The 26,000-nt window shown below is 37.1% G+C and overlaps 2 protein-coding genes across 4 annotated transcripts in view; both read right to left on the bottom strand.

Annotated features, from left to right (window-relative positions):
- LOC124385268 (tumor necrosis factor receptor superfamily member 5-like) overlaps positions 1-5,754 on the bottom strand; it is an 11,911-nt gene extending 6,157 nt beyond the window's left edge. Inside the window, exons 1-2 of one of the 2 annotated variants that reach the window (XM_046848496.1) lie at positions 5,273-5,753; positions 4,442-4,567 (exon numbers count right to left, since the gene is read on the bottom strand). In XM_046848496.1, coding sequence (XP_046704452.1) covers positions 4,442-4,567; positions 5,273-5,333 — 187 coding nt within the window. In that variant the 5' untranslated portion in view covers positions 5,334-5,753. Of the gene's footprint in view, positions 1-4,441; positions 4,568-5,272 lie in introns of both variants that reach the window. The other variant, XM_046848497.1, reaches the window with a different exon arrangement.
- Positions 5,755-8,439: 2,685 nt separating this feature from the next.
- mboat1 (membrane bound O-acyltransferase domain containing 1) lies at positions 8,440-22,931 on the bottom strand. 2 transcript variants are annotated; one of them, XM_046847291.1, is made up of 13 exons: positions 22,581-22,931; positions 22,269-22,414; positions 22,065-22,142; positions 20,272-20,367; positions 17,016-17,071; positions 16,011-16,065; positions 13,162-13,342; positions 12,010-12,202; positions 11,695-11,798; positions 10,374-10,438; positions 10,175-10,307; positions 9,908-10,059; positions 8,445-9,531 (listed from the first exon to the last, which is right to left on the bottom strand). In XM_046847291.1, the coding sequence occupies exons 1-13, from the start codon at positions 22,668-22,670 to the stop codon at positions 9,414-9,416; spliced, it is 1,467 nt and encodes a 488-aa protein (XP_046703247.1). In that variant the 5' UTR covers positions 22,671-22,931; the 3' UTR covers positions 8,445-9,413. The 2 variants fall into 2 exon arrangements, with proteins under 2 accessions (XP_046703248.1, XP_046703247.1); XM_046847292.1 differs by lacking the exon at positions 22,581-22,931 and having other exon boundaries at positions 8,440-9,531; positions 20,258-20,367; positions 22,269-22,409.
- Positions 22,932-26,000: the final 3,069 nt, after the last annotated feature.

Genomic DNA, 26,000 nt, shown 5'->3' with positions numbered 1-26,000 from the left:
ACACACACACACACACACACACTCACACACAGAAGAATAAATAATAAAAACAGACTGCTTTTAAAACATAATGTTTAGTGGAGCTTGTTTGTGTCCTATGGTGTTTTGTTAAGAATGTTGGTGACTGAAGGTTTTGTGGATTTTTGGTGAGAAAGCTTTGTGTCTGATGGTGTTTGGTGAAAGGTTTTTATGTTTAATGGTGATTAATGAAGAGGTGGTCTCTGATGGTGTTTCTTGAACAAGGCTGGTGTGTGATGTTATTGGGTGAACAATGGTGTTTTATGAAGTTTGGTAAAGAATATTAATGTATGATGTTTTTTGTTAAATATTCTGTGTCTGGTGGTGTTTGGTGAAGAAGGTTGGTGTCTTAAGGTGTTTGTTAAAGAAGGTTGGTGTCTGATGGTCTTGGGTAAAGAATGTTGGTGTCTGATGGTGTTGGGTAAAGAATGTTGGTGTCTGATGGTGTTTAGTGTACAATGTCAGTGTCTGGTGGTATTTGGTGAATAATGTATGTGTCTGATGGTGTTTTTGTAAACAATGCTGATGTCTGATGGCGTTTGGTGTAATATGTTATTGTCAGATGATTTTGGTAAAGAATTTTGGTGTTTGGTAAAGAATGTTGATGTTTGGTAAAGAATTTTGGCATCTGATAGTGTTTGGTGAAGAAGGCTGGTATTTGACAGTGTTAAGTGAAAAGTGTTGGTGTCTGATGCTGTTTGGAGGTTGATGAAGGTTAATATTGAATGGTTTTTGGTGAAGAATGTTAATGTTGGTGATAAGTAATAGTGTCTGATGGTGTTTGGTATAGAAGGTTGGAGTCTGATGGTGTTTGGTGCAGACGGCTGGGGTCTGGTTATGTTCAGTGTAGATTGTTGTGGTCTGATGGTGTTTATTTGGTATATAATGGTAATGGAATAAGGAAGTGCAGAAAAGCATAAAGAGAAAGAGGTTGGCAAAACAGAATTGGGATCGACAGAGTGATGAGAAAAGTAGACAGGAGTACAAGGAGATGCGACAGCAGGTAAAGAGGGATGTGGCAAAAGCCAAGGAAAAGGCATATGAGGAGCTGTATGAGAAGTTGGACACCAAGGAAGCAGAAAAGGATTTGTACAGATTGGCCAGGCAGAGGGACCGAGCTGGGAAGGATGTGCTGCAAGTTAGAGCAATAAAGGATGGAGATGGAAATGGGTTGACTAGTGAGGAGAGTGTGTTGAGAAGATTGAGGGAGTATTTTGAGCAGCTGATGAGTGGATAGGATTAGTAAGGAGGAAGTGAGAGCAGCAATTAAGAGGATAAAGAGTGGAAAGTTGGTTGTACCAGATGACATAGAGCACAGAGCACAGAGATGTTTAGGAGAGATGGCAGTGAATTTTTTAACAAGATTGTTTAACAGGATTTTAGAAGGGGAGAGGATGCCTGAGGAATGGAGAAAGAGTGTGCTGGTAATGATCTTTAAGCATAAGGGAGATGTGCAGACCTGCAGTAACTACAGGGGAATAAAGTTGATCAATCACACTATGAAGTTATGGGAAAGAGTAGTGGAAGCCAGGCTGAGAGAAGAGGTGACCATCCGTGAGCAAAAGTATTTTTTTATGCCGAGGAAGAGCACCACAGACGCATTATTTGCTTTGAGAATGTAAATGGAGAAGTATAATGAAGGTCAGAAGGAGCTGCATTGTGTGTTTGTGAATTTACGACAGAGTGCCGAGAGAGGAGTTGTGGGATTGTATGAGGAAGTCTGGTGTGTCAGAGAAGTATGTGAGGGTGGTGCAGGACATGTATGAGGACAGTGTGACAGCAGTGAAGTGTGCAGTAGGAACGACAGACTGGTTCAAGGTGGAGGTTGGACTGCATCAAGGATCGGTTTTAAACCTTTTCTATTTGCAGTGGTGATAGACAGGTTGACGGACAAGGTCAGACAGGAGTCTCCATGGATTATGATGTTTGCGGATGATATTGTTATTTGTGGTGAGATTAGGGAGCAGGTTGAGAAGAGTCTGGAGGGGTGGAGGTGAGATGTGAGCTGGAGAGAAGGGGAATGAAAATCAGTAGGAGTAAGACAAAGTGCAAGTGTGTGAATGAGAGTGGAGCAGTGGAGTTGTGCAGTTGCATGGAGAAGAGGTGGACAAGGTGGAGGAGTTCAGGTACCTGGGGTCAACAGTGCAAAGTAATGGAGAGTGTGTTAGAGAAGTGAAGAAAAGAGTGCCGGCAGGGTGGAGTGGGTGGAGAAGAGTGGCAGGAGAGATTTGTGATAGAAGGGTATCTGCGAGAGTGAAAGGGAAGGTTTATAGGACTGTGGTGAGACCTGCGATGTTGTATGATTTAGAGACAGTGGCAGTGAGCAAAAGACAGGAGGTGGAGCTGGAGGTAGCAGAGCTAAAGATGTTGAGGTTTTCTTTGGGAGTGATGAGGATGGACAGGATTAGAAACGAGTTTATTAGAGGGACAGTGCGTGTTGGACGTTTGAAGACAAAGCGGGGAGACGAGATTGAGATGGTTTGGACATGTTCAGTGTAGATTGTTGTGGTCTGATGGTGTTTATTTGGTATATAATGGTAATGGAATAAGGAAGTGCAGAAAAGCATAAAGAGAAAGAGGTTGGCAAAACAGAATTGGGATCGACAGAGTGATGAGAAAAGTAGACAGGAGTACAAGGAGATGCGACAGCAGGTAAAGAGGGATGTGGCAAAAGCCAAGGAAAAGGCATATGAGGAGCTGTATGAGAAGTTGGACACCAAGGAAGCAGAAAAGGATTTGTACAGATTGGCCAGGCAGAGGGACCGAGCTGGGAAGGATGTGCTGCAAGTTAGAGCAATAAAGGATGGAGATGGAAATGGGTTGACTAGTGAGGAGAGTGTGTTGAGAAGATTGAGGGAGTATTTTGAGCAGCTGATGAGTGGATAGGATTAGTAAGGAGGAAGTGAGAGCAGCAATTAAGAGGATAAAGAGTGGAAAGTTGGTTGTACCAGATGACATAGAGCACAGAGCACAGAGATGTTTAGGAGAGATGGCAGTGAATTTTTTAACAAGATTGTTTAACAGGATTTTAGAAGGGGAGAGGATGCCTGAGGAATGGAGAAAGAGTGTGCTGGTAATGATCTTTAAGCATAAGGGAGATGTGCAGACCTGCAGTAACTACAGGGGAATAAAGTTGATCAATCACACTATGAAGTTATGGGAAAGAGTAGTGGAAGCCAGGCTGAGAGAAGAGGTGACCATCCGTGAGCAAAAGTATTTTTTTATGCCGAGGAAGAGCACCACAGACGCATTATTTGCTTTGAGAATGTAAATGGAGAAGTATAATGAAGGTCAGAAGGAGCTGCATTGTGTGTTTGTGAATTTACGACAGAGTGCCGAGAGAGGAGTTGTGGGATTGTATGAGGAAGTCTGGTGTGTCAGAGAAGTATGTGAGGGTGGTGCAGGACATGTATGAGGACAGTGTGACAGCAGTGAAGTGTGCAGTAGGAACGACAGACTGGTTCAAGGTGGAGGTTGGACTGCATCAAGGATCGGTTTTAAACCTTTTCTATTTGCAGTGGTGATAGACAGGTTGACGGACAAGGTCAGACAGGAGTCTCCATGGACTATGATGTTTGTGGATGATATTGTTATTTGTGGTGAGATTAGGGAGCAGGTTGAGAAGAGTCTGGAGGGGTGGAGGTGAGATGTGAGCTGGAGAAGGGGAATGAAAATCAGTAGGAGTAAGACAAAGTGCAAGTGTGTGAATGAGAGTGGAGCAGTGGAGTTGTGCAGTTGCATGGAGAAGAGGTGGACAAGGTGGAGGAGTTCAGGTACCTGGGGTCAACAGTGCAAAGTAATGGAGAGTGTGTTAGAGAAGTGAAGAAAAGAGTGCCGGCAGGGTGGAGTGGGTGGAGAAGAGTGGCAGGAGAGATTTGTGATAGAAGGGTATCTGCGAGAGTGAAAGGGAAGGTTTATAGGACTGTGGTGAGACCTGCGATGTTGTATGATTTAGAGACAGTGGCAGTGAGCAAAAGACAGGAGGTGGAGCTGGAGGTAGCAGAGCTAAAGATGTTGAGGTTTTCTTTGGGAGTGATGAGGATGGACAGGATTAGAAACGAGTTTATTAGAGGGACAGTGCGTGTTGGACGTTTTGAAGACAAAGCGGGGGAGACGAGATTGAGATGGTTTGGACATGTTCAGAGGAGGGACATGGGGTATTTCGGTAGAAGAATGCTGAGGATGGAGCTGCCAGGAAGGAGGAAAAGAGGAAGGCCAAGGAAAAGGTTTATGGATGTGGTGAGGGAAGACATGCAGGTAGTTGGGTTGAAAGATGCAGATGTAAAGGACAGGGGGGTATGGAGATGGATGATCTGCTGTGGCGACCCCTAAGGGGAGAAGCCGGAAGAAGAAGAAGAAGAACAGATCTTTATGTTTTAGTGAAGAACCCCATTGTATGCTGGTATTTAGTGGTGAAACTTGCCAGAGTCACATGATATACATTCCAAACAATTGTCTAAGTAGTTCATATTCTCAGTGTAGTAGCCATGTGGACACTGTACACACTGAGTTTTCGGAGAGTTACTACAATGAGATGACATGTGAGTCCCTAAAACAAAGAGAAATAAACACAGAAATAAACATACTATTTTTTGAAAACATACTATTTTAAATACAAGCTAATTTACAGTTTCTGCACTGTGTCCTTATATATGACAACTAGCTTCAGTTTTCATGTGTGATAATGTGTACTATATTAGGTTGTACAGGTTAGGAGTTCAGTCTGTTAGAGCAATTTTGTAGGAACATTCATGAATTTCTAAAACACATTATACAAAACATTTTCACAACACCTTAAAAAATCAGAATGTGACTGTCGAAAATTTAAAAAAGTATATATATATAAAAATATATATATATATACACACACACACACACACACACACACTAAAATAGTTTTACATAGTTTTACATAGTTTTACAGTATTACAAATATCTGTTACTGATGTTACTGATGTTACTACTCAAGCACTCAGACAAACATACACAGTGTGTTATCTTTGTTTAATCAGAATTCATTTAAATTCAAATTAAAATGATGTATTACTAATAGAGTAAAATTAAATCCTTATAATAAAATAGTTAATAATAATATAGTTTGGAAAGTTTTAATCTGATCTTCAGTAATTAAACATTTTGAAAATGATAAAATCTATAAGAATTGAACTTTTAAAAAATGTGTTGTACTCGATACATAATGCACATTGCAAACATAAACCTTACATATAGTTAATCTGTATTTTTTGAGACTCACCTTTTTGACATTTGTTGCAGCACTTGCTGTTGTGTTCGTACATGTCGTTGGGGCAGGTCATTGCTAAAAGTTTTTGTTTGAAAAGTAAAGAAAAAAATGAAAAATAAATCCCTGTAAGGTTTCCTTAGAGTTCTGTGTTTGACGTGGTTTTTCTTTGTACTAGTATTGGTTGCGTTTTATGAGCTTCATGTATCTCTGTCACTTCCTCTCATTTTCCCGCCCACTCTCTCTTTCTGTTTCTCTCTTGTTTCTGCTATCTGGTGTTACCTAAAAGTGGAAGATGAATGTAAGGGGGCAGAACAAACAGGTTGTGTGAAAGCAAGGGAGGGGAAAACATGAAAAGTAAGATAGGTCATAGCTGTATATTAATATGTATCTGTATGTCCTATTTTAAACACTTCCCCTTGTATAGTTCTACTTATTTTGGTGGCTAATGACCATCTCAAGCAGACGTGTTACACGAGTAGTGGCTGGATGAATGAATTAATGAATGCAAAAATTAAAAGGAATTAACAAAACAAACATATATATATATATATATATATATATATATATATATATATATTTTTTTTTTTTTTTTTTCCCCATATTTTATTAGTGAGCTATACTGCAGCAGTTCACTCACTGGATTATTATTATTTGTTTGTAGCACATGATGATAAACATTCAGTTTAGATGGAAAGCAGAAAAGGGTTATTTTAATTCAGACAGACTACAAAACAGGATGTCACAGTTAATAATTCCTCTTAGTAAACCTTTTTGCGTGTGTGTGTGTGTGTGTGTGTGTGTGTGTGTGTGTGTGTGTGTGTGTGTGTGTGTGTGTGTACTGCCCCCTGCCTGTGTTACTGTGAGATACATGGATGGATTCAAATTAGATTTTTGATCACAAAAGAAAAACTCCAGACCTACAATATTATGTTGGATTCTGTTACATCTATTTGAATGTAAATGAAGGGTGTGCAAACTTAAAACTGAATAAAAAGGACTTTATAGCATGTGTCACTCTCAACTGTTCAATTACTGACCAGTGGACACAGAACACTGAAATCCAGAATTATTTTCGCCTTGAGGTTGGAAAATTAGGCATTGAACCCAGAGTAAAAGGTCTCTCAAATCGTTCGTGGTGACAGGGGAACAGGAAGAAAACCACTGTCTGTAATACCCTGTTTTGTTAAACCGCTTAAGTCTGAACAGAACTAAACTTTTTTTTTTGTGACGAAAACAGGCTTCCATATGTAAGCCTGTTTTCGTCACTAAAAAAAAGTTATTGGAAAAAGGTTATTAATAAAAAATGTTAACTTGCAATTGTGAAAAAAAGGCATGGAAGAATCGGCAGCATCATGATGCCAGACATTTCCTAAAAGTTTAGAAACACCAAAGACTGATCTCAGGCATCATGTTGCTGCTGATTCTTCCATTCAAGCAGATTGTGGTAGTGCACGAGATTCTGGCAAAGTTTTAAAGAAGGTGCTACAGATTAAGGGAAAAGTGGAAACCTAGAGGCCTTGTAAGGAACCAAAATGATATGTGTGGAGAAGGTAAATCCCTGTAACATGGGGTGACACATTCTAAGCAGTGTTGGTTTTGTCCATGGTCCCAGATGATCATAAAGAGATGTGACAAATTTAGAGGAAACCAATACACAATGCTATAGTGACTGAGCATGTTTGTGTAGCATCATCATCACCATGTGCTCTTTCCATATCAAATCAAATTTTATTTGTCACATACAAATACATACAGGGTACGACATACAGTGAAATGCTTTGTACGACTTTTCAACATTTAAGCATAAAAAAGGAGTAGAATTTAAGGATAAGAAATAAAGTAGATAAATAAAAAGTATAAACTATAAAAATGGATATACATGAAGAGTATGGCAGATATTGACAGTACAAATTAAAGTGATTTAGTGTGATTCTGGGTGTCACCTGGTTTACACTCCGAATGGCCTGCGGGAAGAAGTTCCTCCTCATTCTCTCTGTGTTTACTTTCAAGGAGCAAAAGCGCTTCCCTGAACACAACTAAGAAAAGAGTCGAGAAAAGAGTTGTTGGGATGGCTGAGGTCCTTCACAATCTTCCTGGCCCTGGTCCGGCACAGTGTGCTGTAGATGTCCTGAAGGTCAGGAAGCTTGGTGCGGATAGTACGTTCAGCTGAACGCACCACCCTCTGGAGGGCTCGCCTGTCCTGCATGGTGCTGTTCCCGAACCAGGAAGTGATGATACCCGTCAGGACGCTCTCAATAGTGCAGGTGTAGAAAGTCTTCAGCACCTGAGAGGGAAGTTTAAAGTCCCTTAAGCGTCTCAGATGGTACAGACGTTGCCGTTTCTTCTTCACCAGGGTGTTGTTGTGACAGGACCAAGACAGGTCCTGTGTGATCCCCGAAACTGTCCACTCTCTCCACTTGTGTCCCGTTGATGTTTAGCGGTTGGTATGACCGCTCCTGCTTTGTGCTGAAGTCCACTATCAATTCCTTAGTCTTGCTGGCATTCAGGAGAAGATTGTTCTCCTGGCACCCTCGCTCCAGAATTTCAATCTCCTGTAGGTAGGCCGTTTCGTCTTAGTTGGGGATCAGGCACACCACAACAGTGTCGTCATACCATGTTGCTTTTTACATGGTTGATTTAATTTATGGCATTTTAGCAGACACCCTTATCCAGAGCAAACTTTCAGTTATCTCATTTTTACAACTAAGCAGTTGAGGGTTTAGGGCCTTGCTCAAGGGCCCACAGTGGCAGCTTGGTGGTGCTGGAATTTGAACTCACAACCTTCTGATCCAAAGTCCAACATCTTAACCACTGAGCTTCCTCACTGAGCAATCTAATAATCCCCAAGTAATCATACAATTCTCAACAAAAAAAAAAAAATGATCAAGGCTAACAAGATAACAAGAATACTTTTTATCTCCTATATCGACACTAACAAAAATAATTCAGTGTAACCAGTTGGCATCAGTGCTTTACATCAACCTCTACAAGTCTACAAACACAGAGTATATCAGAAAGCAAACATTTGCTTCTAGGCAACTGATGCTAATAATTAAACTAGCTAGCATATTTATCATTTACCACTAATGTGTTGATATATTAGTAAATAGAAGGCTGTTGTTTGGTGACAAGGAAATACACACACTTTTGCTGGCTAATGATTGACAATGAGGAATATAGTATTGAAGTCTTTTATACAGACAGTGTAAAGAGACAGAAGCATGTGGAACATCAACATTTGCTAGAGATGTGGCGTTAAATGATTTGTTAAAGGTTCCAATTAACTAAAATTACCCTTGTAATTTTTTACTTTTTTGTTTAATGGGTTTTAGTGTATTGTACAGAAAATTCCATGTTGTGGCTGAGGTATTTTAATTTGTGAGAACGATTAACATGACATACACACATAACACATACGCATAGCATGAGCTAGCTAATGATTGAGAATTATAATGAAGCTAGCTCAGCTGTAGCCTTGAAATATGTAAATTTGTTAGAAAAAAAAACGTTTAAACTAATATTGGTCTTTAGGATCCACTTTGAACTAGTTGTAGCTAATCCTCTCATAAACATGAACATGACTGCAGTTGAATGTAGAATAAGTACAATAAATAAACCATTCAAAAACCACATTTGATTTTATTTTTTCAAAAGATCTTTTAAAAAAGGTAGCTTTCAAATTTTTTATAAAAAAAACAACAACAACAACACAATGTTATACATACTATTTATATATAATAAATACTTATTAGGCAACATTAATGTACAATTAATGCTCTGGTCTACAACTTGTGTAATACCCAGAGTTTAAGGTTTTAAAAACACTTAACAACAGAACAACTAATTTCCTTAGTAAAGATGTGAGGAGTCCATCCTGGCTTCATAATCGCAAGGTGCAGCATGATGCACTGCCGGTGAGAACTTTATCAGATCTACAGTTTAGTCATCAATATCCCTGGACTGTGTGTTTATTCATGAACTGAGCATGAGGACACATCATGGCAGGCGGTTACACTCCGGCCCGGCTCGCTTTGTCACTCTCACAGAGCGTCCTTTGTGCAGCCCTCATGCCATTGCAGTCTCTCTAACGCACACACACACACACACACACACACACACACACACACACACACACACATACACGGCAGGGTATTTATTCTCCCTTCACGTTATTGTTGAAATGCTGGGCATAGAGATCGGGCCTCCTGGGTCTGCTGGCTGGAATGAGCATCCCCAGAATGCTAATGATGTGCACGTAGAAGTACATGGACCTGAGAAACAAATCATTCAAATTTTATCTGGAATCAACAACACAACATTTCCACAGTTAACCCTTGTTTTAAACTGGCTCTCATTCAGATTTCATTTCTAACCAACTTTCTCAGAACCTCTCTGTAACACCTGATTCAGATGAAAAAAAGGAAAAAATATGCAAATTACTACTGTATTTTTTAGAAAATCAAACTAAAAACCGCGTACTAAACAATTCTAGTTAGGTAAACCTTTTATGTAATGTTATGCAATGTTTTTTTGGGATAAATAGGGTAATGGTTGTCATGGTTGCATCAGAATATTTTGGCATTTGTACATATTTTTTAATACAAGGCTCAGGTATGTGATGAGTAATTTTACTCATGTGTTGCTTGCCTGTAATAAATAACCGTCGGCTCCACGGCCAGCACTAGGAACGGCAAGACGGCGTAACAGATGGTGAGCTGAGTCACTGCCCAGGTGATGACGTCATACACCAGTTTGACAGAACGAGAGTGCAAGAAATAGTGGCGGAAATTCCTGCGGGCCTGCGGAGCACGACACAGAGCAGAGTTTAAAAGAGAGAGTGTGGAAACATGCAGAATTCCCATATTAACTAAAAACTTTGTGTGTGTGTGTGTGTGTGTGTGTGTGTGGACTCACAGCACGGGCTGTTAATGTGATGGGGATGCCTGTAAGGAAGGTGAAGTAATATCCAGGGTAAACTCCATGCCACAGTGCTGACAACATGAACGTCAACGGCGTCCGGAAATACGGCACACGGTCGTAACACACACTACACACACACATAGGATTAAACATAATCTTTCATAATAATAATAACAACTGTAAAGAACAGTACCTCTTGAGCCACACCCCTGTCTGTATGTTCCAGTTGTCAATGAACATTTTGAAGCTGGTCGCTGTCTGTTTACAGAAAAAAAGAAAACTGTAAAACCGTTAAACAAAGGGTTAGGGTTAGAAAAAAATTAAAACAAGATGCAACCATTTCTTTAAGATTATAAAAAAAAAGTTAAATAATTTTAGTTGTTTGTGTAGCTTTCTACTTAGCATTGGCTTGCTAAATTGTTAGTTTTTATTTAGAAGCTTTTGCTAGCTTAACTAAAGTTTAAGGACATAAAACCCTTCTTTCACATAGACAGTTAGGACACTGTGATGGTGTAAACCAAAGAGAATTATCCAGAACATATGCATCTCATGTGTTAATAGAAATGTTTTTTTATTCAAACAGATTAAATGATTTAATGTGCTCCAATATATACAAGAGTTTGAAAGTGAAAAAAACACTCACTAGTTGACAAGAACATAGTGTACATACAGTTCATTATATTAGCTAGCTGTAAATCTTTAAAATAGACAGTGTAAGTCAAAAGTAAGAGTGGAAATTCAAAAGCACGATTTGATCAATCAGCATTTATTTAAGGTGTGTTTCTTCTTCTACTTCTTCTTCTTCTTCTTCTTTGTCAAAGCAAAATTAAACTTGCTAAAGCCAGATGTAGTGCTAGTCATCATCAGCTTATTAGCTATATAATCCTGTCAGTTGACAGTACAGAAGCTAAATATGGTTTAACTGTATTTTTACTTCCAAGCTAATAAATTTAACTTCAATTTCCTAGTTTCTGAAGAAAATGTGAGTGCAAAGTGCATGAGGTGGTTCTGTGTCATTGCATCTCACTAATGTCACATGTCTGTGTTGATATGTCACATGTCTGTGTTGCTCAAGCTTTTTAATTTCGCAAGATAAGAATGACTCAGTCATTCAAATATTAATTTTATATGATGGACATGGCATTAGGGCAGATGGGTGTGTCATTGCTATAAATGTGCATGTCATGGGGGAAATTGCCATTTCACTGGGTTAGATGGATGTGGCATTGGGGCAAGTCTATAGTTTTATAATATTTATAAATTATATATAAAATTGTATATTTTATTTGAAAATAAAAATGCATATAGAAAAATGGAAATAATATCCATATGGGTGTATAATTATATTATATTATTATATAAAGTGATTTACTTTATTTAAATTAAATACATACCTATCTATTTACATTCATATTTATAATCGATTTATACTAATATATTAGTGTCCATTATACAATATTGGGAGTGTTGTGCATTACCATGTATTAAAAATATAAAATAATAAAGGAGCTTGCCTCGATTTTCCAGATGTGGATGTTAGAGATGAGATCCCAGGATACTCGGCCCTTCTGGTCTAATCCGCTGATCCCATATCCCGCTGCATTATGTACTGCATCAGCTGAACAGAGGAACATCTCACACATAAGACAGCATTGAAAAGCACAACACACCAAACAAGCAGCCACATTGTATTGCGATGTCACACCTACACACACTTATATTGTGTTCTTATAACGGCTTTATTAGAAACACCACATTGTGCTAACAGTACTCGCTCTGAGATGCATTACTGAGCTCACAATAGAAAGAGTAACAACGAACTGACTCACCGATAGTCCACGCGAAGTAAAACTTAGGCCGAGACGCCTGGATGGAAATAAAGGCGTAAGCTAGTCTGCTGAGGAACGAGGCCTCGTTAACGAACCCTGGTTCCACATTGAGGCTGATTGGGAACCTCCTGGTGATTGTGAAGAACCAGAAGAGGCAGCCGAGACACACCATTAACTTCTGACACACGGCTCGCTGTGGATGGAGGAAACACATCCGGGTTATCGTACACACGTTAACAATCCCTGCTTACTATAAAGTGTAAAAACAGTTAGAAATCACAATACACTGGGCTGGATAATGGGTCTGGCATGTTACAGAATTACAGAAATGAATTAAGAAATAATGAAATACTGATTTATATATATTATAGTGTTTAATTTTTTTCGGTCATAAATTTTTTTTATAATAAAGTAAATCATGTATGTAAATCTGTGTAAAAATATCAAACTTTAATTTGCAGAATGAATGTTTTTAAATAATCTCGTTAATTTAATTACACAGAATCTTGTTTTTCAGACGGATTAGGAATTGCTTTTTTTTTTGTTTTTCTGATGTTTTTTTATTTAATTTATTATTCATTTTGTCAGTCTCCTTAGATAGTTAAATACCTGTACTCCATTTATATAATTTAATAACATTTACAAAAGATTGATTTTTCTTCTCTATTATTTAGAATGTGATTACATTTCTACATATTTTTTATTCATTTCAAGTTTTGGAGAATATTAACCTCCATCTTCAATCTCCAACTTAAAAAAAAAATCTTAACCATTAATCATTTTTGTGATTTAAAAAAACACTTTACATTACAGATATATATATAAATTCTTAAAAATGTAATCCGCTGATTCAACTTCTTTTGTCATGTTTTAAATGAAATGTAAAAATTTTGAAAAGGTTTTTCATCCTGAATTCTTTACCATCCTGAAAAATGTGATTGAAATGTTTGTATCCATTAGATATTAATTTTGTGATTTGTTGTTTATATATTTATTATTAATGTTGTATTTATTAAAAATGTATATATGCAGAATTGCTAAGAATGCTACTTAATGCTATCTGCCCACTGGCTTATGCTAGCACCCACAATTTAGCATAAACTGCTTTGTGAGAAGTATGTGTCTTTATATGAATCAGTCTTTGTCCCTCACCACAGGCGAGGGGTCTGCGTGCGTGTGGTAGCCATTTTGCTGTATGTTGTGTTTGAGTTTGCTGTGAACATGGTGTCCCTCGATGAACTCTGTGTAGTCCCTGTAGTTGCTGCACGGCCCCACCAGAATGCTCATGAAGTTCAGAGTGTAGCTCAGGTACTCCAGCAACGATGGCGGGGTCCTGTAGCATGAAAATACGCCAAATCTCATTAGAGTAACTTCGTCAGGGTAATCCAGTTAGCGCTAATAGACTAAATCTGACCTTACAGCAGCACTTTTCCACACAAACATGAATGATCAAATTTGAGTTTTAGTAAAAGCAGGCTAAAATCAGTAACAACATAGTGTTGGTTTTAAGATCAAAGTGAACACTGAAATGAAATTTTCATTAGTGTTGAAGTTTACCATATTCCTCTGGGTGCTAAAGTCAGTTTGTTACGTGTCTTTTATTAAGTTAATGTTTTAGCATGTGTAGGTTAATGCTAGTTTCTATGAGTTTTACTTGATCACTCTGATGCTAATATACTAAAATCAGAATACTTTATTGATCCTATAGGAAAATTGTTTGGTTGCAGTTTCTTACAGATCAAATGAAAATAAGAAATATAAATATATATACGCATTAGGGTATGTATTAAGAAAATTGAAATGTGTATCAGCATAAAAAAGAAAATTGTAGCAGCAGTGAAAAACATGTCAGAAAAGTCAGACTACAATAATAGTTAAAAAAGTTATTGCACATCTAACTAATTCTTATTATTGCATTTAGATTAATGCACATAAATTATATATAAGTATGGCTTGAAATAAATGATAAATATAACTATATCTTTATCTGTATTATCTTTATCGTATAACATTTATATGGTGTAGCAGCTGTTTAACCCTCAGAGAGAGGAGTTATATCGTTCAATGGTCGCAGGCAGAAATGATCTCCCTTGGCGCTATCGTAGTTGTACGAGTCTGTCACTGAACCTATTCCTCAGACTGACCAGTATAAGCTGCTTGTTACGACAGGTAATCATGTAACAGGTTTAATGCTAGTTCATGTTAGCAAGCATCAAAGTTACCACTAAAATAACTTCATTTTAACCCGTTTTGCCTTTTAATACGATTTTGTTCAGTCATGTAATTTCAATACTTTTTAAGTTGGCTGTAATGCTAGTTGATGCTTTAGCCTGTTTACTGTAATGTTGGTTTGTGGTTACTCAATAAATCTTTATAGGTTGGACTGTGTGAATTGATGCTAATTCAAAGTTTAGCCTCTTTACTGTAATACCAGTTCATGTTTTAGTTTGCTGGTTACTATTTCAGCATCTTTGTTATTTTGTTGTAACTGTTTGTCTTTTAGCATGTTTTCTATAATACCAGATGTAAGAGGTGAACTACACAGTTGACATGGGAGGTGTGTGTGTAACAAGACATAGCAGAAACAATGACGTGTTTAAGAAGAATGTGTTACAGTGCAAATGTGCAGTTCAATAATTATTTTATTTTTATTTTTTTCTTGGAATTTCACCCACACACTCATCTCATTTCATCCTTGCCCTATCACACTTGTCTAAACACACACACACACACACACACACACACACACACACACACACACACACACACACCCTTTAAGTACAGGGTGTCATCAGGATGAGTCACTGATCAAGTCATCAGGACGAGTTCCATTTCTTTTTAAAAACTCACACGCTCACTAATGATCTCTTTGGGTTTTACCGGAAACGCTGTTCAGTTTCGTTGTTCCAAAACTCTCACTAAGACACGCCCTATATATCACTGTTTAGTGCGCCTGTGAACTCGTTTTACTCCACCATGCTCACTCATTCCTGACCTCTGACTTCATGACACAATTTTTGGCACCCTTTAAGGAATGTTTGTTGCATTTGTACGTTTGTAACGTTTGTAAGTTTTGTGTTTCATAACAGAAAAGGCTCCAAAATTTTCGCAACCTCTCAATTTATTTTTATTTTTATTTTTATTTTTTTACAATAATGCAAAAAAGAATAACTGCAATAATTGTATTTTGTTTGTATTTTAGTAAATAAGTCATCCATCCTTATTGGATGGATTTTCTACTACAGATACAATACATTTTCTACATTCATATAATGTATGTAAAGACATTAATAAGACACTTTATGTATCTCTCTTGCTATTTTTTAATGACACTTTGTAATGCAGCTCTGTGCCATGAGTGTATTGAAAGCTGAATGCAGGTGAAGCATGTGGCAGGACAAGAAATGTTACAATCTAAATGAAGACTGAGACAAAACACACTAAAATTCGACTGAGGAATTACACTACAATTCAGACTTTTACTGACCTGACTGGATATTCATGTGAGAAAGAAAAGCTTCACATCACAGTTTTATCTTAAATCCTTATTTTAGGTTAATTGTTAATTATTATTAGTAGTAGTTTATATTTCATGTTTACTATAGAACATTCATATTACTCACTACATGGTGTGTAACATAACAGTGCTGCAGATGCTGCAGAGTGCATAAAGAACGTAATTTGACATTTAGCCTTAAGAAATTGTCATAAGCATGAGAAGTAAAATCGAAAGACGTTATCATTTAAAAATTTTGCCTATTTAATACATTAATTACTTAATTACATTAAATTGCATTAATGCATTTAAATGCAAAAATAGTATTTACTTAGTAAATTAATAATTATTTAATAAATAAAAAAAAATAAATGTTTTGCAAATATAAATATATTAATTGATCTAATCTTGCTATTTTATCAACCTGAACTATTTATGTGTGTGTGTGTGTGTGTGTGTGTGTGTGTGTGTGTGTGTGTGTGTGTGTGTGTGTGTATATACGTACACTACAGCCAGTCGTCTTTGTTCTTCAGTGAGTTCCTCCTGTTTGTGACACTTTCCTGAAATAAAACATAAAAATAATTCAGATTAGCTACAGGGAATTAAAAAACCTAAAAGCTTAACTTTAATGCTATTTTGTCGTTAACGTCCATTTATTTATTTATTAATTTTTTACAGTGGTGCTCGTTCATTTGTAAGTCAGCCTGTTTACACTAATAATAGACTGTGGTTTGCCATAACACTAGTTCATACAGTTCTCTGTTTATTATAAGTCTAGTTTTTTACCATAATGTTAGCTCACAACATCAGACTGTTTAGCATAATGCTAGTTTGTAGTTTAGCTATTGGCCAAAATCATGATAGCATGTATTTGAGCCTGTTTGGTATAATGCTAATTTATCAGTCATCTAATTAGCTAATTTTGGGTTTGATATAATGCTTTGGTATTATACTAGTTTATAATTATGCTATAATACTATAAAGTCAAGTCAAGTCAAGTCAAGTCAAGAAGCTTTTATTGTCATTTCAACCATATATAGCTGACGCAGTACACAGTGAAATGAAACAACGTTCCTCCTGAAACCTGGCGCTACAGAAAACAACATAGAGCTACATAACAGATGTAGCTCTATGACAGCTGACAGTAATGCTAGGATAGTGGGATACTGATATGCTTGTTCAACTCAAGATTATGCTAGTTTGGTTTGCTAGTAGAATCTAATTCACAGTTTAAGCTTAAAAAACGTTTCATTATAATGTTAGTTTACATTCCGGTTTGTTTTGTGGTGTTACTAGGAAACTAGATTCTGACTGACAGGGGTCTCAGGAGCTGTGAATCACTCAATGCTACCTTGCTATTCTTTAGCAGAAATGTGTACAAACACGTTTTTAGGTTAGTCATTTTTCTGTTTGATGTTTGTTGGACATTTTTTGTGTATTTTGCTGTACTGATGTAATCTCACTGACAATACAGATGTATTATCTCCAGTTCTTTAAAGGGGAATTTTACCATCGTGAAGCTGAAAGGCTAAAGTGGTGATCTTCTGCACCATCATCATCAGTGGCCTGGGGAGAAAAAAAGAAATTTGGAATGAAATAACTTGCTGACACATGGAAAGAGGAACTGGGCACTTTAGTCACACGTGTTGTTGTGTTAAGAGTCAAAACTTAACATCTGACTCAAGTTCATGCTTGTGTCTGAAAGTGAAGAAATCACTGGCGTGATCACAGCCCTATGTCAACAGGGTGTTTTTAGAGTTGTGGAACAGTAATAACGGAATAATAACAGCAAGTCACATGTGGATTATAATCTGGGAAAATGGAGTGATGACTCAAATGCTAGCAAACAAATACATTTTAAACATAACCAGATTCTGACCTGTATCACTATCTTTAATTCTTAATAAAACTGCAGACTTCTTACATGAATAAAAATAAAATGCATATTTTCATAAAACTCATAGCGACGATTCTGAAAATGTGTTTACTGTTTGTCTAGCAGGAACAGAAGTCACCCAAAACCTGTACTACATGTTCACAATTAAAATCTACAATCTCTTTCTTAAATCAAAAGATTTTCTAGTCCTTGTACATAAGTGAAACTTTATTACCATCCACATCACTTCAGCTGGTGTCTGAAAAAACCAAACTCCAATAAAAAAACTGATTCTCTACCTCAGTTGATCTTCATGGTTTAATTTAACTATTGTTTTTTGTTTTTTTCTGATCTCCAATACTAGTTATCTACGTTCCTGGGCAAAACTTTGTGGCATTTCAATTTTTCTTTATTGGTAACACACAGAGCTCTGATTCCAGTAATTAACCAGTGAATCTATAAAACAGACCTTTCTACTAGGAGATGAAGTGAAAACAAACTGTGTGCTGATTCAGAAATAATGCTGTATCAGTAGCAGTGCAAACTGGTTGTTCAGGTAAACCACCTGAGTTTACCTCTGACTTCACAATGCTCTTAAATATCCGACTTCAGATTTATCATACTTATAAATTAAGAAAACACAATAGTCCACCATCTTTCAGAGAAAACCACAATAGATGCTTTTTACGCAGCAAAACTGTGTAGTTTTGGATTGTGATTGGTCAGAAAATGTTTAATACCTTATTGTATATATATATTGTGTATATATATATATATATATATATATATATATATATATATATATATATATATATATATATATATATATACACTAACACACACACAGCTGGTTTAATCGTAAACTAGCTCACAATGCTAGACTTTCAGCATCTGCATCTTGCTGTGTCACAATTCCATCACAATAGGTTGAACATGCCAACCTAGATTTTGTTTATCAAGGTAATTTCATTTCCAGGTGTAGTTGGTGTCAATTCATATCAGTGTCAATGTGATACTTAGGCAAGGTGGCATGGCATAAATTCTGAAGATGGAATTAGACATACTGCCCCTTTAAGTGCTCTGTTATCAGATACATTTCCAGCCGGTGACTAAGTGTAAATACTGGTCTCAGCCAACACTCTTATGTGACAGTGAGAGTGGGGTTTCGGAGCCCTGGAAAGGCAAGGACAGGTAACCCACCCAGCTCGGCATTACCACACACCTTTGTTGGTTTAAGGGTGTGGTGAAAACTTTTAGCTAAAGAGAACCAACAAGATCAGCAGATAAGGACCAAAATCCAAGCCAAAGGTGTGGCTGAGTTGAGTAACTGGGAGCCGTGTATACTACACAAATTTGACCCTGTCACTCTGATATATAGGCTAAGACTAAAACATAGATTCTCTTAATCATTTTGTAAAACATATCAGCCTACAGCTGAATGTAATAATCGACACAGTGACAATATCAAAAGCCCTGATAATGTATAAGGAAATCTTTATGATGTAGAAATTTGGTTTAAGTCATGGGCATATGTTACATTTTATCACCATAATTACATTCTTCTTACTAATTATCTTGTAATGAAAAGAACATTTGTAATAATAAATGTATTGATAGATCAAACAAACTATACTGATAGAATTGCACAATCTGTTGCTATCTAACACCTGATATCATTTTAAGTCATGTGTATAAGCGTTCAGAATCTTCAATACTAGCATTAGCTGTGTGAAGAAACTGACGGGATTTCTAAGAGAACTATTCAATCATATTTGTCAAATAATTTTTACCGTCACTACTAGTACAAGCTAGCAATCTAATAAACATAAAATGTCATGGCAGGATTTTAAAGGTTGTTTTAGTTCAATTAATTTGAAATTAGTGAATACCAGCTAAATTGATAGGGTTATTTACAAAAAGTATGTTGTGTTTCACATATAAGTAATTTTTCCTAGTGCTCGCTCAACTCAGTGCAAGATAATCAAATCAATATAAATGTATAATTCGTCATAATCTTAATACTAACAACAGATAACACAGCTAGCTTGGTCTAATATTCATAATTATTATTGATAAAGTTTGTTAGCTAGCTAAACTAAGTTAAATCGAGAAAATCTTTAGTTCATTATCCTTGTAGATTACTGTTAATGCTCGTCAATCACATAACATTAGCTTACATGAGAATTTCTGACATACAGGTTTGTAAATCTTAACCAATATCAACAATCTAAAAGGACAGGATTTTTAAGAACTTATTTAAATCCTATTTACACAAATGCAAAACTCTTACTGCTAAAGCTAGTCAGCTAGCCCGACTGAACTTCTGAATGGATTTTTTAAGTCTTGGCTGTCCATCTTTAAATTTACTGCTAGCTAGCTAACATAAGCGCTAATGAGCTAGTGGACTACTGTACCAGATATTTTGACATGATTTCTTCATTTTTCATGTTTGCCAAAAGATGAACATTCCTGACAGCATTTTACACTGGATTTTAAAATAATGTTTGTAAATCTGCTGCTTCTGCTATCCATCTAACATGAGTTACTCTGACAGAATTTGTTAATTAAAGTATATCAACAAATGTTTGGAAATTATGCTTGTAATAAACCAATATTTCTTAGAGTATTTATAAATCTTGACTCTACTATTAGATACATAACAATAACAAAAACTATGTTTTTATGATTACGTTGCACTATACATATATATTATTATTATTATTATTTATCATCAGCAGAGTCCTAATTATCTTTTCTCACTTCAGATTTCTTTTCTCCTTCCATGTGATTCATCTTTTCGTCATGCTGTGTTGGGCTGAACGGTTTTAGCTGTACATCCATTCACCACCAGATTGTAGAAAAAAGATGGCGCCAACCTTTTGAGACCCACCCTGAGAAATCCGTGGCCAGGACCCCATAGTTGAAGATGATGACCCTGCTGACCTGACATGCCGTGAGGTACCCCATCGCCACAATCATCGAGTACCTAAATCAAAACAGAATAGCAAAGGCTTAGGATTGAGAGGAAATAAACTCTTTACAGACAGGAATACTGATATTTATTTATTTTAGCTACTTATACTTGACACCACTCCATCAGAATTTAGTATCATATACAAAGAAAGTACAACCTTTAAAATGCACACTTATGTTAAGATGTGAATATTGTATATTTCACATATGTCAACATGTGTAACATTTTATTTCACCTACTTTTAGATACAAATAAAAAGATTTCAATGCATTTCTCGATATGGTCAATTTTCTTAATATTTACAGATTTAATGTATTTAATGTGTATAATATTATACTGAAAAATGTAAAATAGTATTTCATGTATTTAAGATATGCTCTAATTTATATGTTTACAGCCATCTGTTAATTAATTTATTAAATGATAAATTTTCCATGATTGTGTTCTTGATAATAAACTACAAACTGCAGCTTGTTTTCCTTTGCTTTTATACTATAGTATGGCTACACAAATATAATCTGTTTCTAATTTGGCCTTAATTTGAGATGTAAATGAAGTGAAATTCTGAGTGATACTAAGTGGTAGGATCAAGCGAAGCTACCGCTATCAGCCGAAGTGGATTATTCCTCTTACACCACCGCAACTTACCAAACACTGCACTTTTTATTTAATAATAAATGACTGACCATTTTACTTTCTAGCTGATTATAGTTAATTTTAATGCTGTGGAACGTCGACAAATAAAGGTATGTCCTGTTTTCAATTAAGTTACAGTAGCTGAAGCTACACCTTAGAATACAGAAGTGTTATAAATATTCTATATATTATATTCTAATTAAGCATAGAGCATAGATGCATAGAGCTCCAAATGATCCCACAAACCCTTGAAGAACTTTTTTTAACCTTGTTTCTTGGTACTCTCTGAAAGGGTTATTTGACGGTTCTTTGTGTAATTGGATAATTCCTCATTTTAGCCGCATAACTGTGCTTTTTATTAATTGGAAACCATTTTTGATTGAGGATTATAGAGCTTATCCCAGACTGCTGCTAAATTGTGAATTGTAATTGGTCAGACGGTGTTGAATTTCCTACATTTCTCTCACAGTTGATATTTTTTTTGCTATGGTACCACCTCATTCACAGAAACTTCCACAACTAACAATAAAAAAAGACTACTGTCTCCAGGGTCAGCAATTAGTAACAGTATTAAATTAAATACTGTTATGTGTTTTTGCCTTATACTTTGAATAGAAAAAGAGAGGGAATTACTGTTTATAGCTCTTATAACGCAAGTTATAACGTTTCCACAACATTACTGTAACTGTACATGGATAAAAACTATGACATAACCTGTGAAAGAGCAGGAACAAAACACGACACCAGTAACAGTTACTCTGCTTCATATCGGACCACTGTTGATTGCAGTTGTTTAGTTTCCTTTAACCTCATGCCTCATTGTGTTTTGTTGTTGATGCCACCACAAAGGTGGTGTCACATTTTTTGCACATGTGAACTGTATTTCTTAGTGGAGCTCGAAGTATTCAGCTCATTCTGTATGAACTGGGACATGACCTCTCTAGCTCACCTACATCTCTTTACTATAAAAAGCATCAACAGACAGCAGAACAGGATTATCAGGTGTGTCCTCTCATCTTGTTCTACAACACGGAGTGCAAAACATTAACGTCCGCTCTGCGTGCAGTTCTTACCAGTGAACAGTGTGGACGCTTGCTCTGTGGAGGATGACATAGCAGATGAATGACATCATGAAGACATGCAAGGAATACCTGCAGGATGAGACCAGGTTTCATGTTGTGTGTAATTAATGAACAGTGAAAGAGAGTGAGAAGGGTCACGGGACAGGTCATGCAGGTTTCACACACTCTCTAAAAATGACCCTGCATCGCTCTTACCATCCAAAGCTAAATATAATGAACATTGAGCCCAGGAAACTAGCAACAGCATGGCGCACAGCTGGACCAACACGCTGAGGACTGAGATACAGCCGAAACCAGGAGGCAGCTGCCAGGCCGAACATCTGGCACATTATAAAGTTGACCTGTGATTGAGAAGAACAGGCAAAGTTCTAATTATATATATCCATTACACACCTTTCACACAGGCCCTGACCCAAACCAACATCAATAAACCTCCTGAGACTGAGGAGGCAACAACATTCACATTCATCCTGATCTGTCACAGTTTCAGGTCTAAGAACTTCTCACCTGATCCAGAGGTACTCCCAGGAACGTGCTAATGGGGCTCAGCCATGTGCAGCCAGTAGTTTGAAGCAGGATGTCAGATTTGGGATCCATTCTGCATCCCTAAAATCTCCTCCAATTCCAAAAACTTCTGAAACTCCTGGATTCCTTTTCATGCGCGTGCGGGCTGAATGTCATCAACACCAGCAAAAGAGTTTTCACACAAATAACATTCCTTCCACACAACACGAGCAGAAATCCTGAAATTCAAACCGAATTCCACCGCAGAAACATCATCGAGAATGATCTCGGGCACTTGAAGAAGTTGGAGCAGGTTTGGGAAGAAGGTGCGGCGCTGAATAGGGAGCTGAACGTGTTGCCAGATTGAAACCAAATCCTTATATGGTTTCTATAGATACTACATGCCGTACAACAGAACCAGGTTTCACGATTTAATGATTACGATCACTATATAACTCCTATGAAATTAGCTCAGTAATGAAATCATAATTAAACATTTGAAAAAAAAATCGTGTCATGCACTTTGGTACTTTTAAAATAAACTAAAATTAATAAATAATTAATAATTCCTTCCTCTTCTTCTTCTGGCTCGTCTCCATAACAAATAACAATATCATCCGCAAACATCATAGTCCACGGAGACTCCTGTCTGACCTCATCAGTCAACCTGTCCATCACCAATGCAAACAAGAAAGGGCTCAGAGCCAATTCTTGATGCAGTCCAACCTCCACCTTAAACCAGTCTTCGTTCCTACTGCACACTGTCCTCATACATGTTCTGCACCACGATCACATACTTCTCAGACACACCTGAGTTCCTCATACAATACCACAGCTCCTCTCTCGGCACTCTGTCGTACGCTTTTTCTAAATTCACAAATACACAATATACCTCCTTCTGACCTTCTCTATACTTCTCCATCAACATTCTTAAACCCAATATTTCACCTGTAGTGCTCTTCCTCTGCATGAAACCATACTGTTGCTCATAGATGGTCACCTCTTCTCTCAGCCTGGCTTCCACTACTCTTTCCCATAACTTCATGGTGATCAACTTTATTCCCATGTAGTTACTGCAGGTCTGCACATCTGACTTATGCTTAAAGATCGGTACCAGCACACTCCTTCTCCATTCCTCAGGCATCCTCTCACCTTCCAGAATCTTGTTAAACAATCTGGGTAAAAACTCCACTGCCATCTCTCCTAAACATCTCCATGCTTCTACCGTTATGTCATCTGGTCCAACTGATTTTCCACTCTTCATCCTCTTAATCGCTGCTCTCACTTCCTCCTTACTAATCCTATCCACTTCCTGCTTCACCAACTCCACATCAGCCAACCTTCTCTCTCTCTCATTTTCTTCATTCATCAGCTTCTCAAAATACTCCCTCCATCTTCTCAACACACTCTCCTCACTAGTCAACACATTTCCATCTCCATTCTTTATTGCTCTAACTTGCAGCACATCCTTCCCAGCTCGGTCACTGTGCCTGGCCAATCAGTATAAATCATTTTCTCCTTCCTTAGTGTCCAACTTCTCATACATATCCTGATATGAATTTTCCTTGGCTTTCGCCACATCCCTCTTAACCTTCTGCTGCATCTCCTTATGCTCCTGCCTACTTTTCTCTGTTGATCCCAATTCTGTTTTGCCAACCTTTTTCTCATTATGCTCTCCTGCACTTCCTCATTCCACCCACATTCCAGACCTTTCCAGATGTCACACCAAGTAGCTTTCTAGCTGCCTCCATTATCACTTCTGCAGTAGTTGCCCAATCATTCAGCACCTCTTCACCATCACCGAGCCCCTGTCTGACCTCTTCCCTAAATCTCACACTATAGTCTTCCTCCTATCATACCTTCTAACACTTTATCTAACTCACTCCAGAATTTTAATTTTTCTTCCATTTTCTCACAACCCACTTGTGGAGCATAGGCACTGATGACATTTATCATCACCCCTTCAACTTCCAGCTTTACGTTCATCACCCTATCAGAAACTCTCTTCACCTCCACAACACTCTTACTAAACTCTTCCTTCATAATCACCCCTACACACACTTTCTCTTTCCATTCACACAATGATAGAACAGTTTAAATCCACCTCCAATGTTCCTGGCCTTACTCCCTTTCCACTTGTTCTCCTGAACACACAACATATCTACCTTTCTCTTCTCCATTATATCAGCTATCTCTCTCGCTTTACTAGTCATAGTACCAACATTTAAAGTATCAACCCGCACCACCACTCTCCTACACTTCTCCTTTCCCTGCTGTCTCTGTAGACATCTTCCTCCTCTCCTTCTCCTCCTTCGGCCAACAGTAGCCAAATTTCCACCAGTACCCTGTTGCTAACAATACTTGTGGCGGTTGTTGGTAACCCGGGCCTCGACCGATCCAGTATGAAATTTTAGTTTTGTGATCCACATATTTGACTTGACATGTTTTACACTGGATGCCCTTCCTAACACAACCCTCCTCAATTATCCGGGCCTGGGACCGGCACTAAGAGTGCACTGGTTTGTGCAACCCTAATGTCTGGTTTAAACTAAAATTATTTATATATATATATATATATATATATATATATATATATATATATATATATATATATAGTGTATAGCAAGTGTATTTTGTTTATTTTATATGTATAACATTTCATAAATTTAATTTTTCACAAAATTTCACAAATTTTTAAACAATGAATTATGCAGCAGTAGCTATATAATATAAATTTCATTTACCATGCTATTATTATTATAATATTATTATCAATATCACGTTGTGAACCGAAAGAAAACTTAAATGTTATTACATATAAACGATATAAAGGAAAAAAATAATGAACAAAATCATCTATTGTCATTTCAGCAGGTTTAATCTGGCAACCCTTCTTTGTCCACGCCCTCCGTTTTCTATTGGTTACGCCCACCAGACGGCTTCGGGACGCTCCTCTCTATAACAGGGGATTCAGGGTTTATTGGAGGGGGTTTGTTGAGGTTCTATTTTATTTTGTCTTGATTTGTATTTTAGAGAATTTAAGGATTGTGGTGCTGGTGGTTGGGAAATAATGTAGATAGGTTGTTAATGTAACTTTTCAATTTATTAACTACGTTCACGCGTTATCGTTTCAATGGTAACAGCGGCAAGCTCCATCACCGTATGGGATTGTGGGAAGTGTCGTCCTTCAGTCTAAAGGCAGAAATAAAACATTATTTTAATTATATAAACAGCATGCACTCATGGAAGCACACCATAGCTCCTGCTTAGTCCTAATTGACCTTATTTTGATTATAATATAGTTATTTTTTATAACCACAGTATGATTATGAATTGGATTGATCCTTTCGGGAAAAAAGTTTTCTTTCGTCCACAGAGCGCCCTCTGCTGCTCACCACTGAGAATTACTTCATTCCCCTAAAA

The sequence above is a fragment of the Silurus meridionalis genome, chromosome 4 (assembly GCF_014805685.1).
Source record: "Silurus meridionalis isolate SWU-2019-XX chromosome 4, ASM1480568v1, whole genome shotgun sequence".
Lineage (NCBI taxonomy): Eukaryota > Metazoa > Chordata > Actinopteri > Siluriformes > Siluridae > Silurus > Silurus meridionalis.
The sequence above is the reverse complement of the archived record's forward strand: the minus strand, read 5'-3'. Positions and strand labels throughout refer to the sequence as shown.

Bases quoted from the DNA above. Each gene is read 5' to 3' on its own strand.
- mboat1 (XM_046847291.1), bottom strand. From the start codon at position 22,670: ATGGATCCCAAATCTGACATCCTGCTTCAAACTACTGGCTGCACATGG. The intron at 11,799-12,009 runs GTGAGTCAGTTC...TCCTCTGTTCAG, and splicing joins TTACTTCGCGTGGACTATCG to CTGATGCAGTACATAATGCA. The intron at 10,060-10,174 runs GTGAGTCCACAC...CGTGCTCCGCAG, and splicing joins TCACATTAACAGCCCGTGCT to GCCCGCAGGAATTTCCGCCA.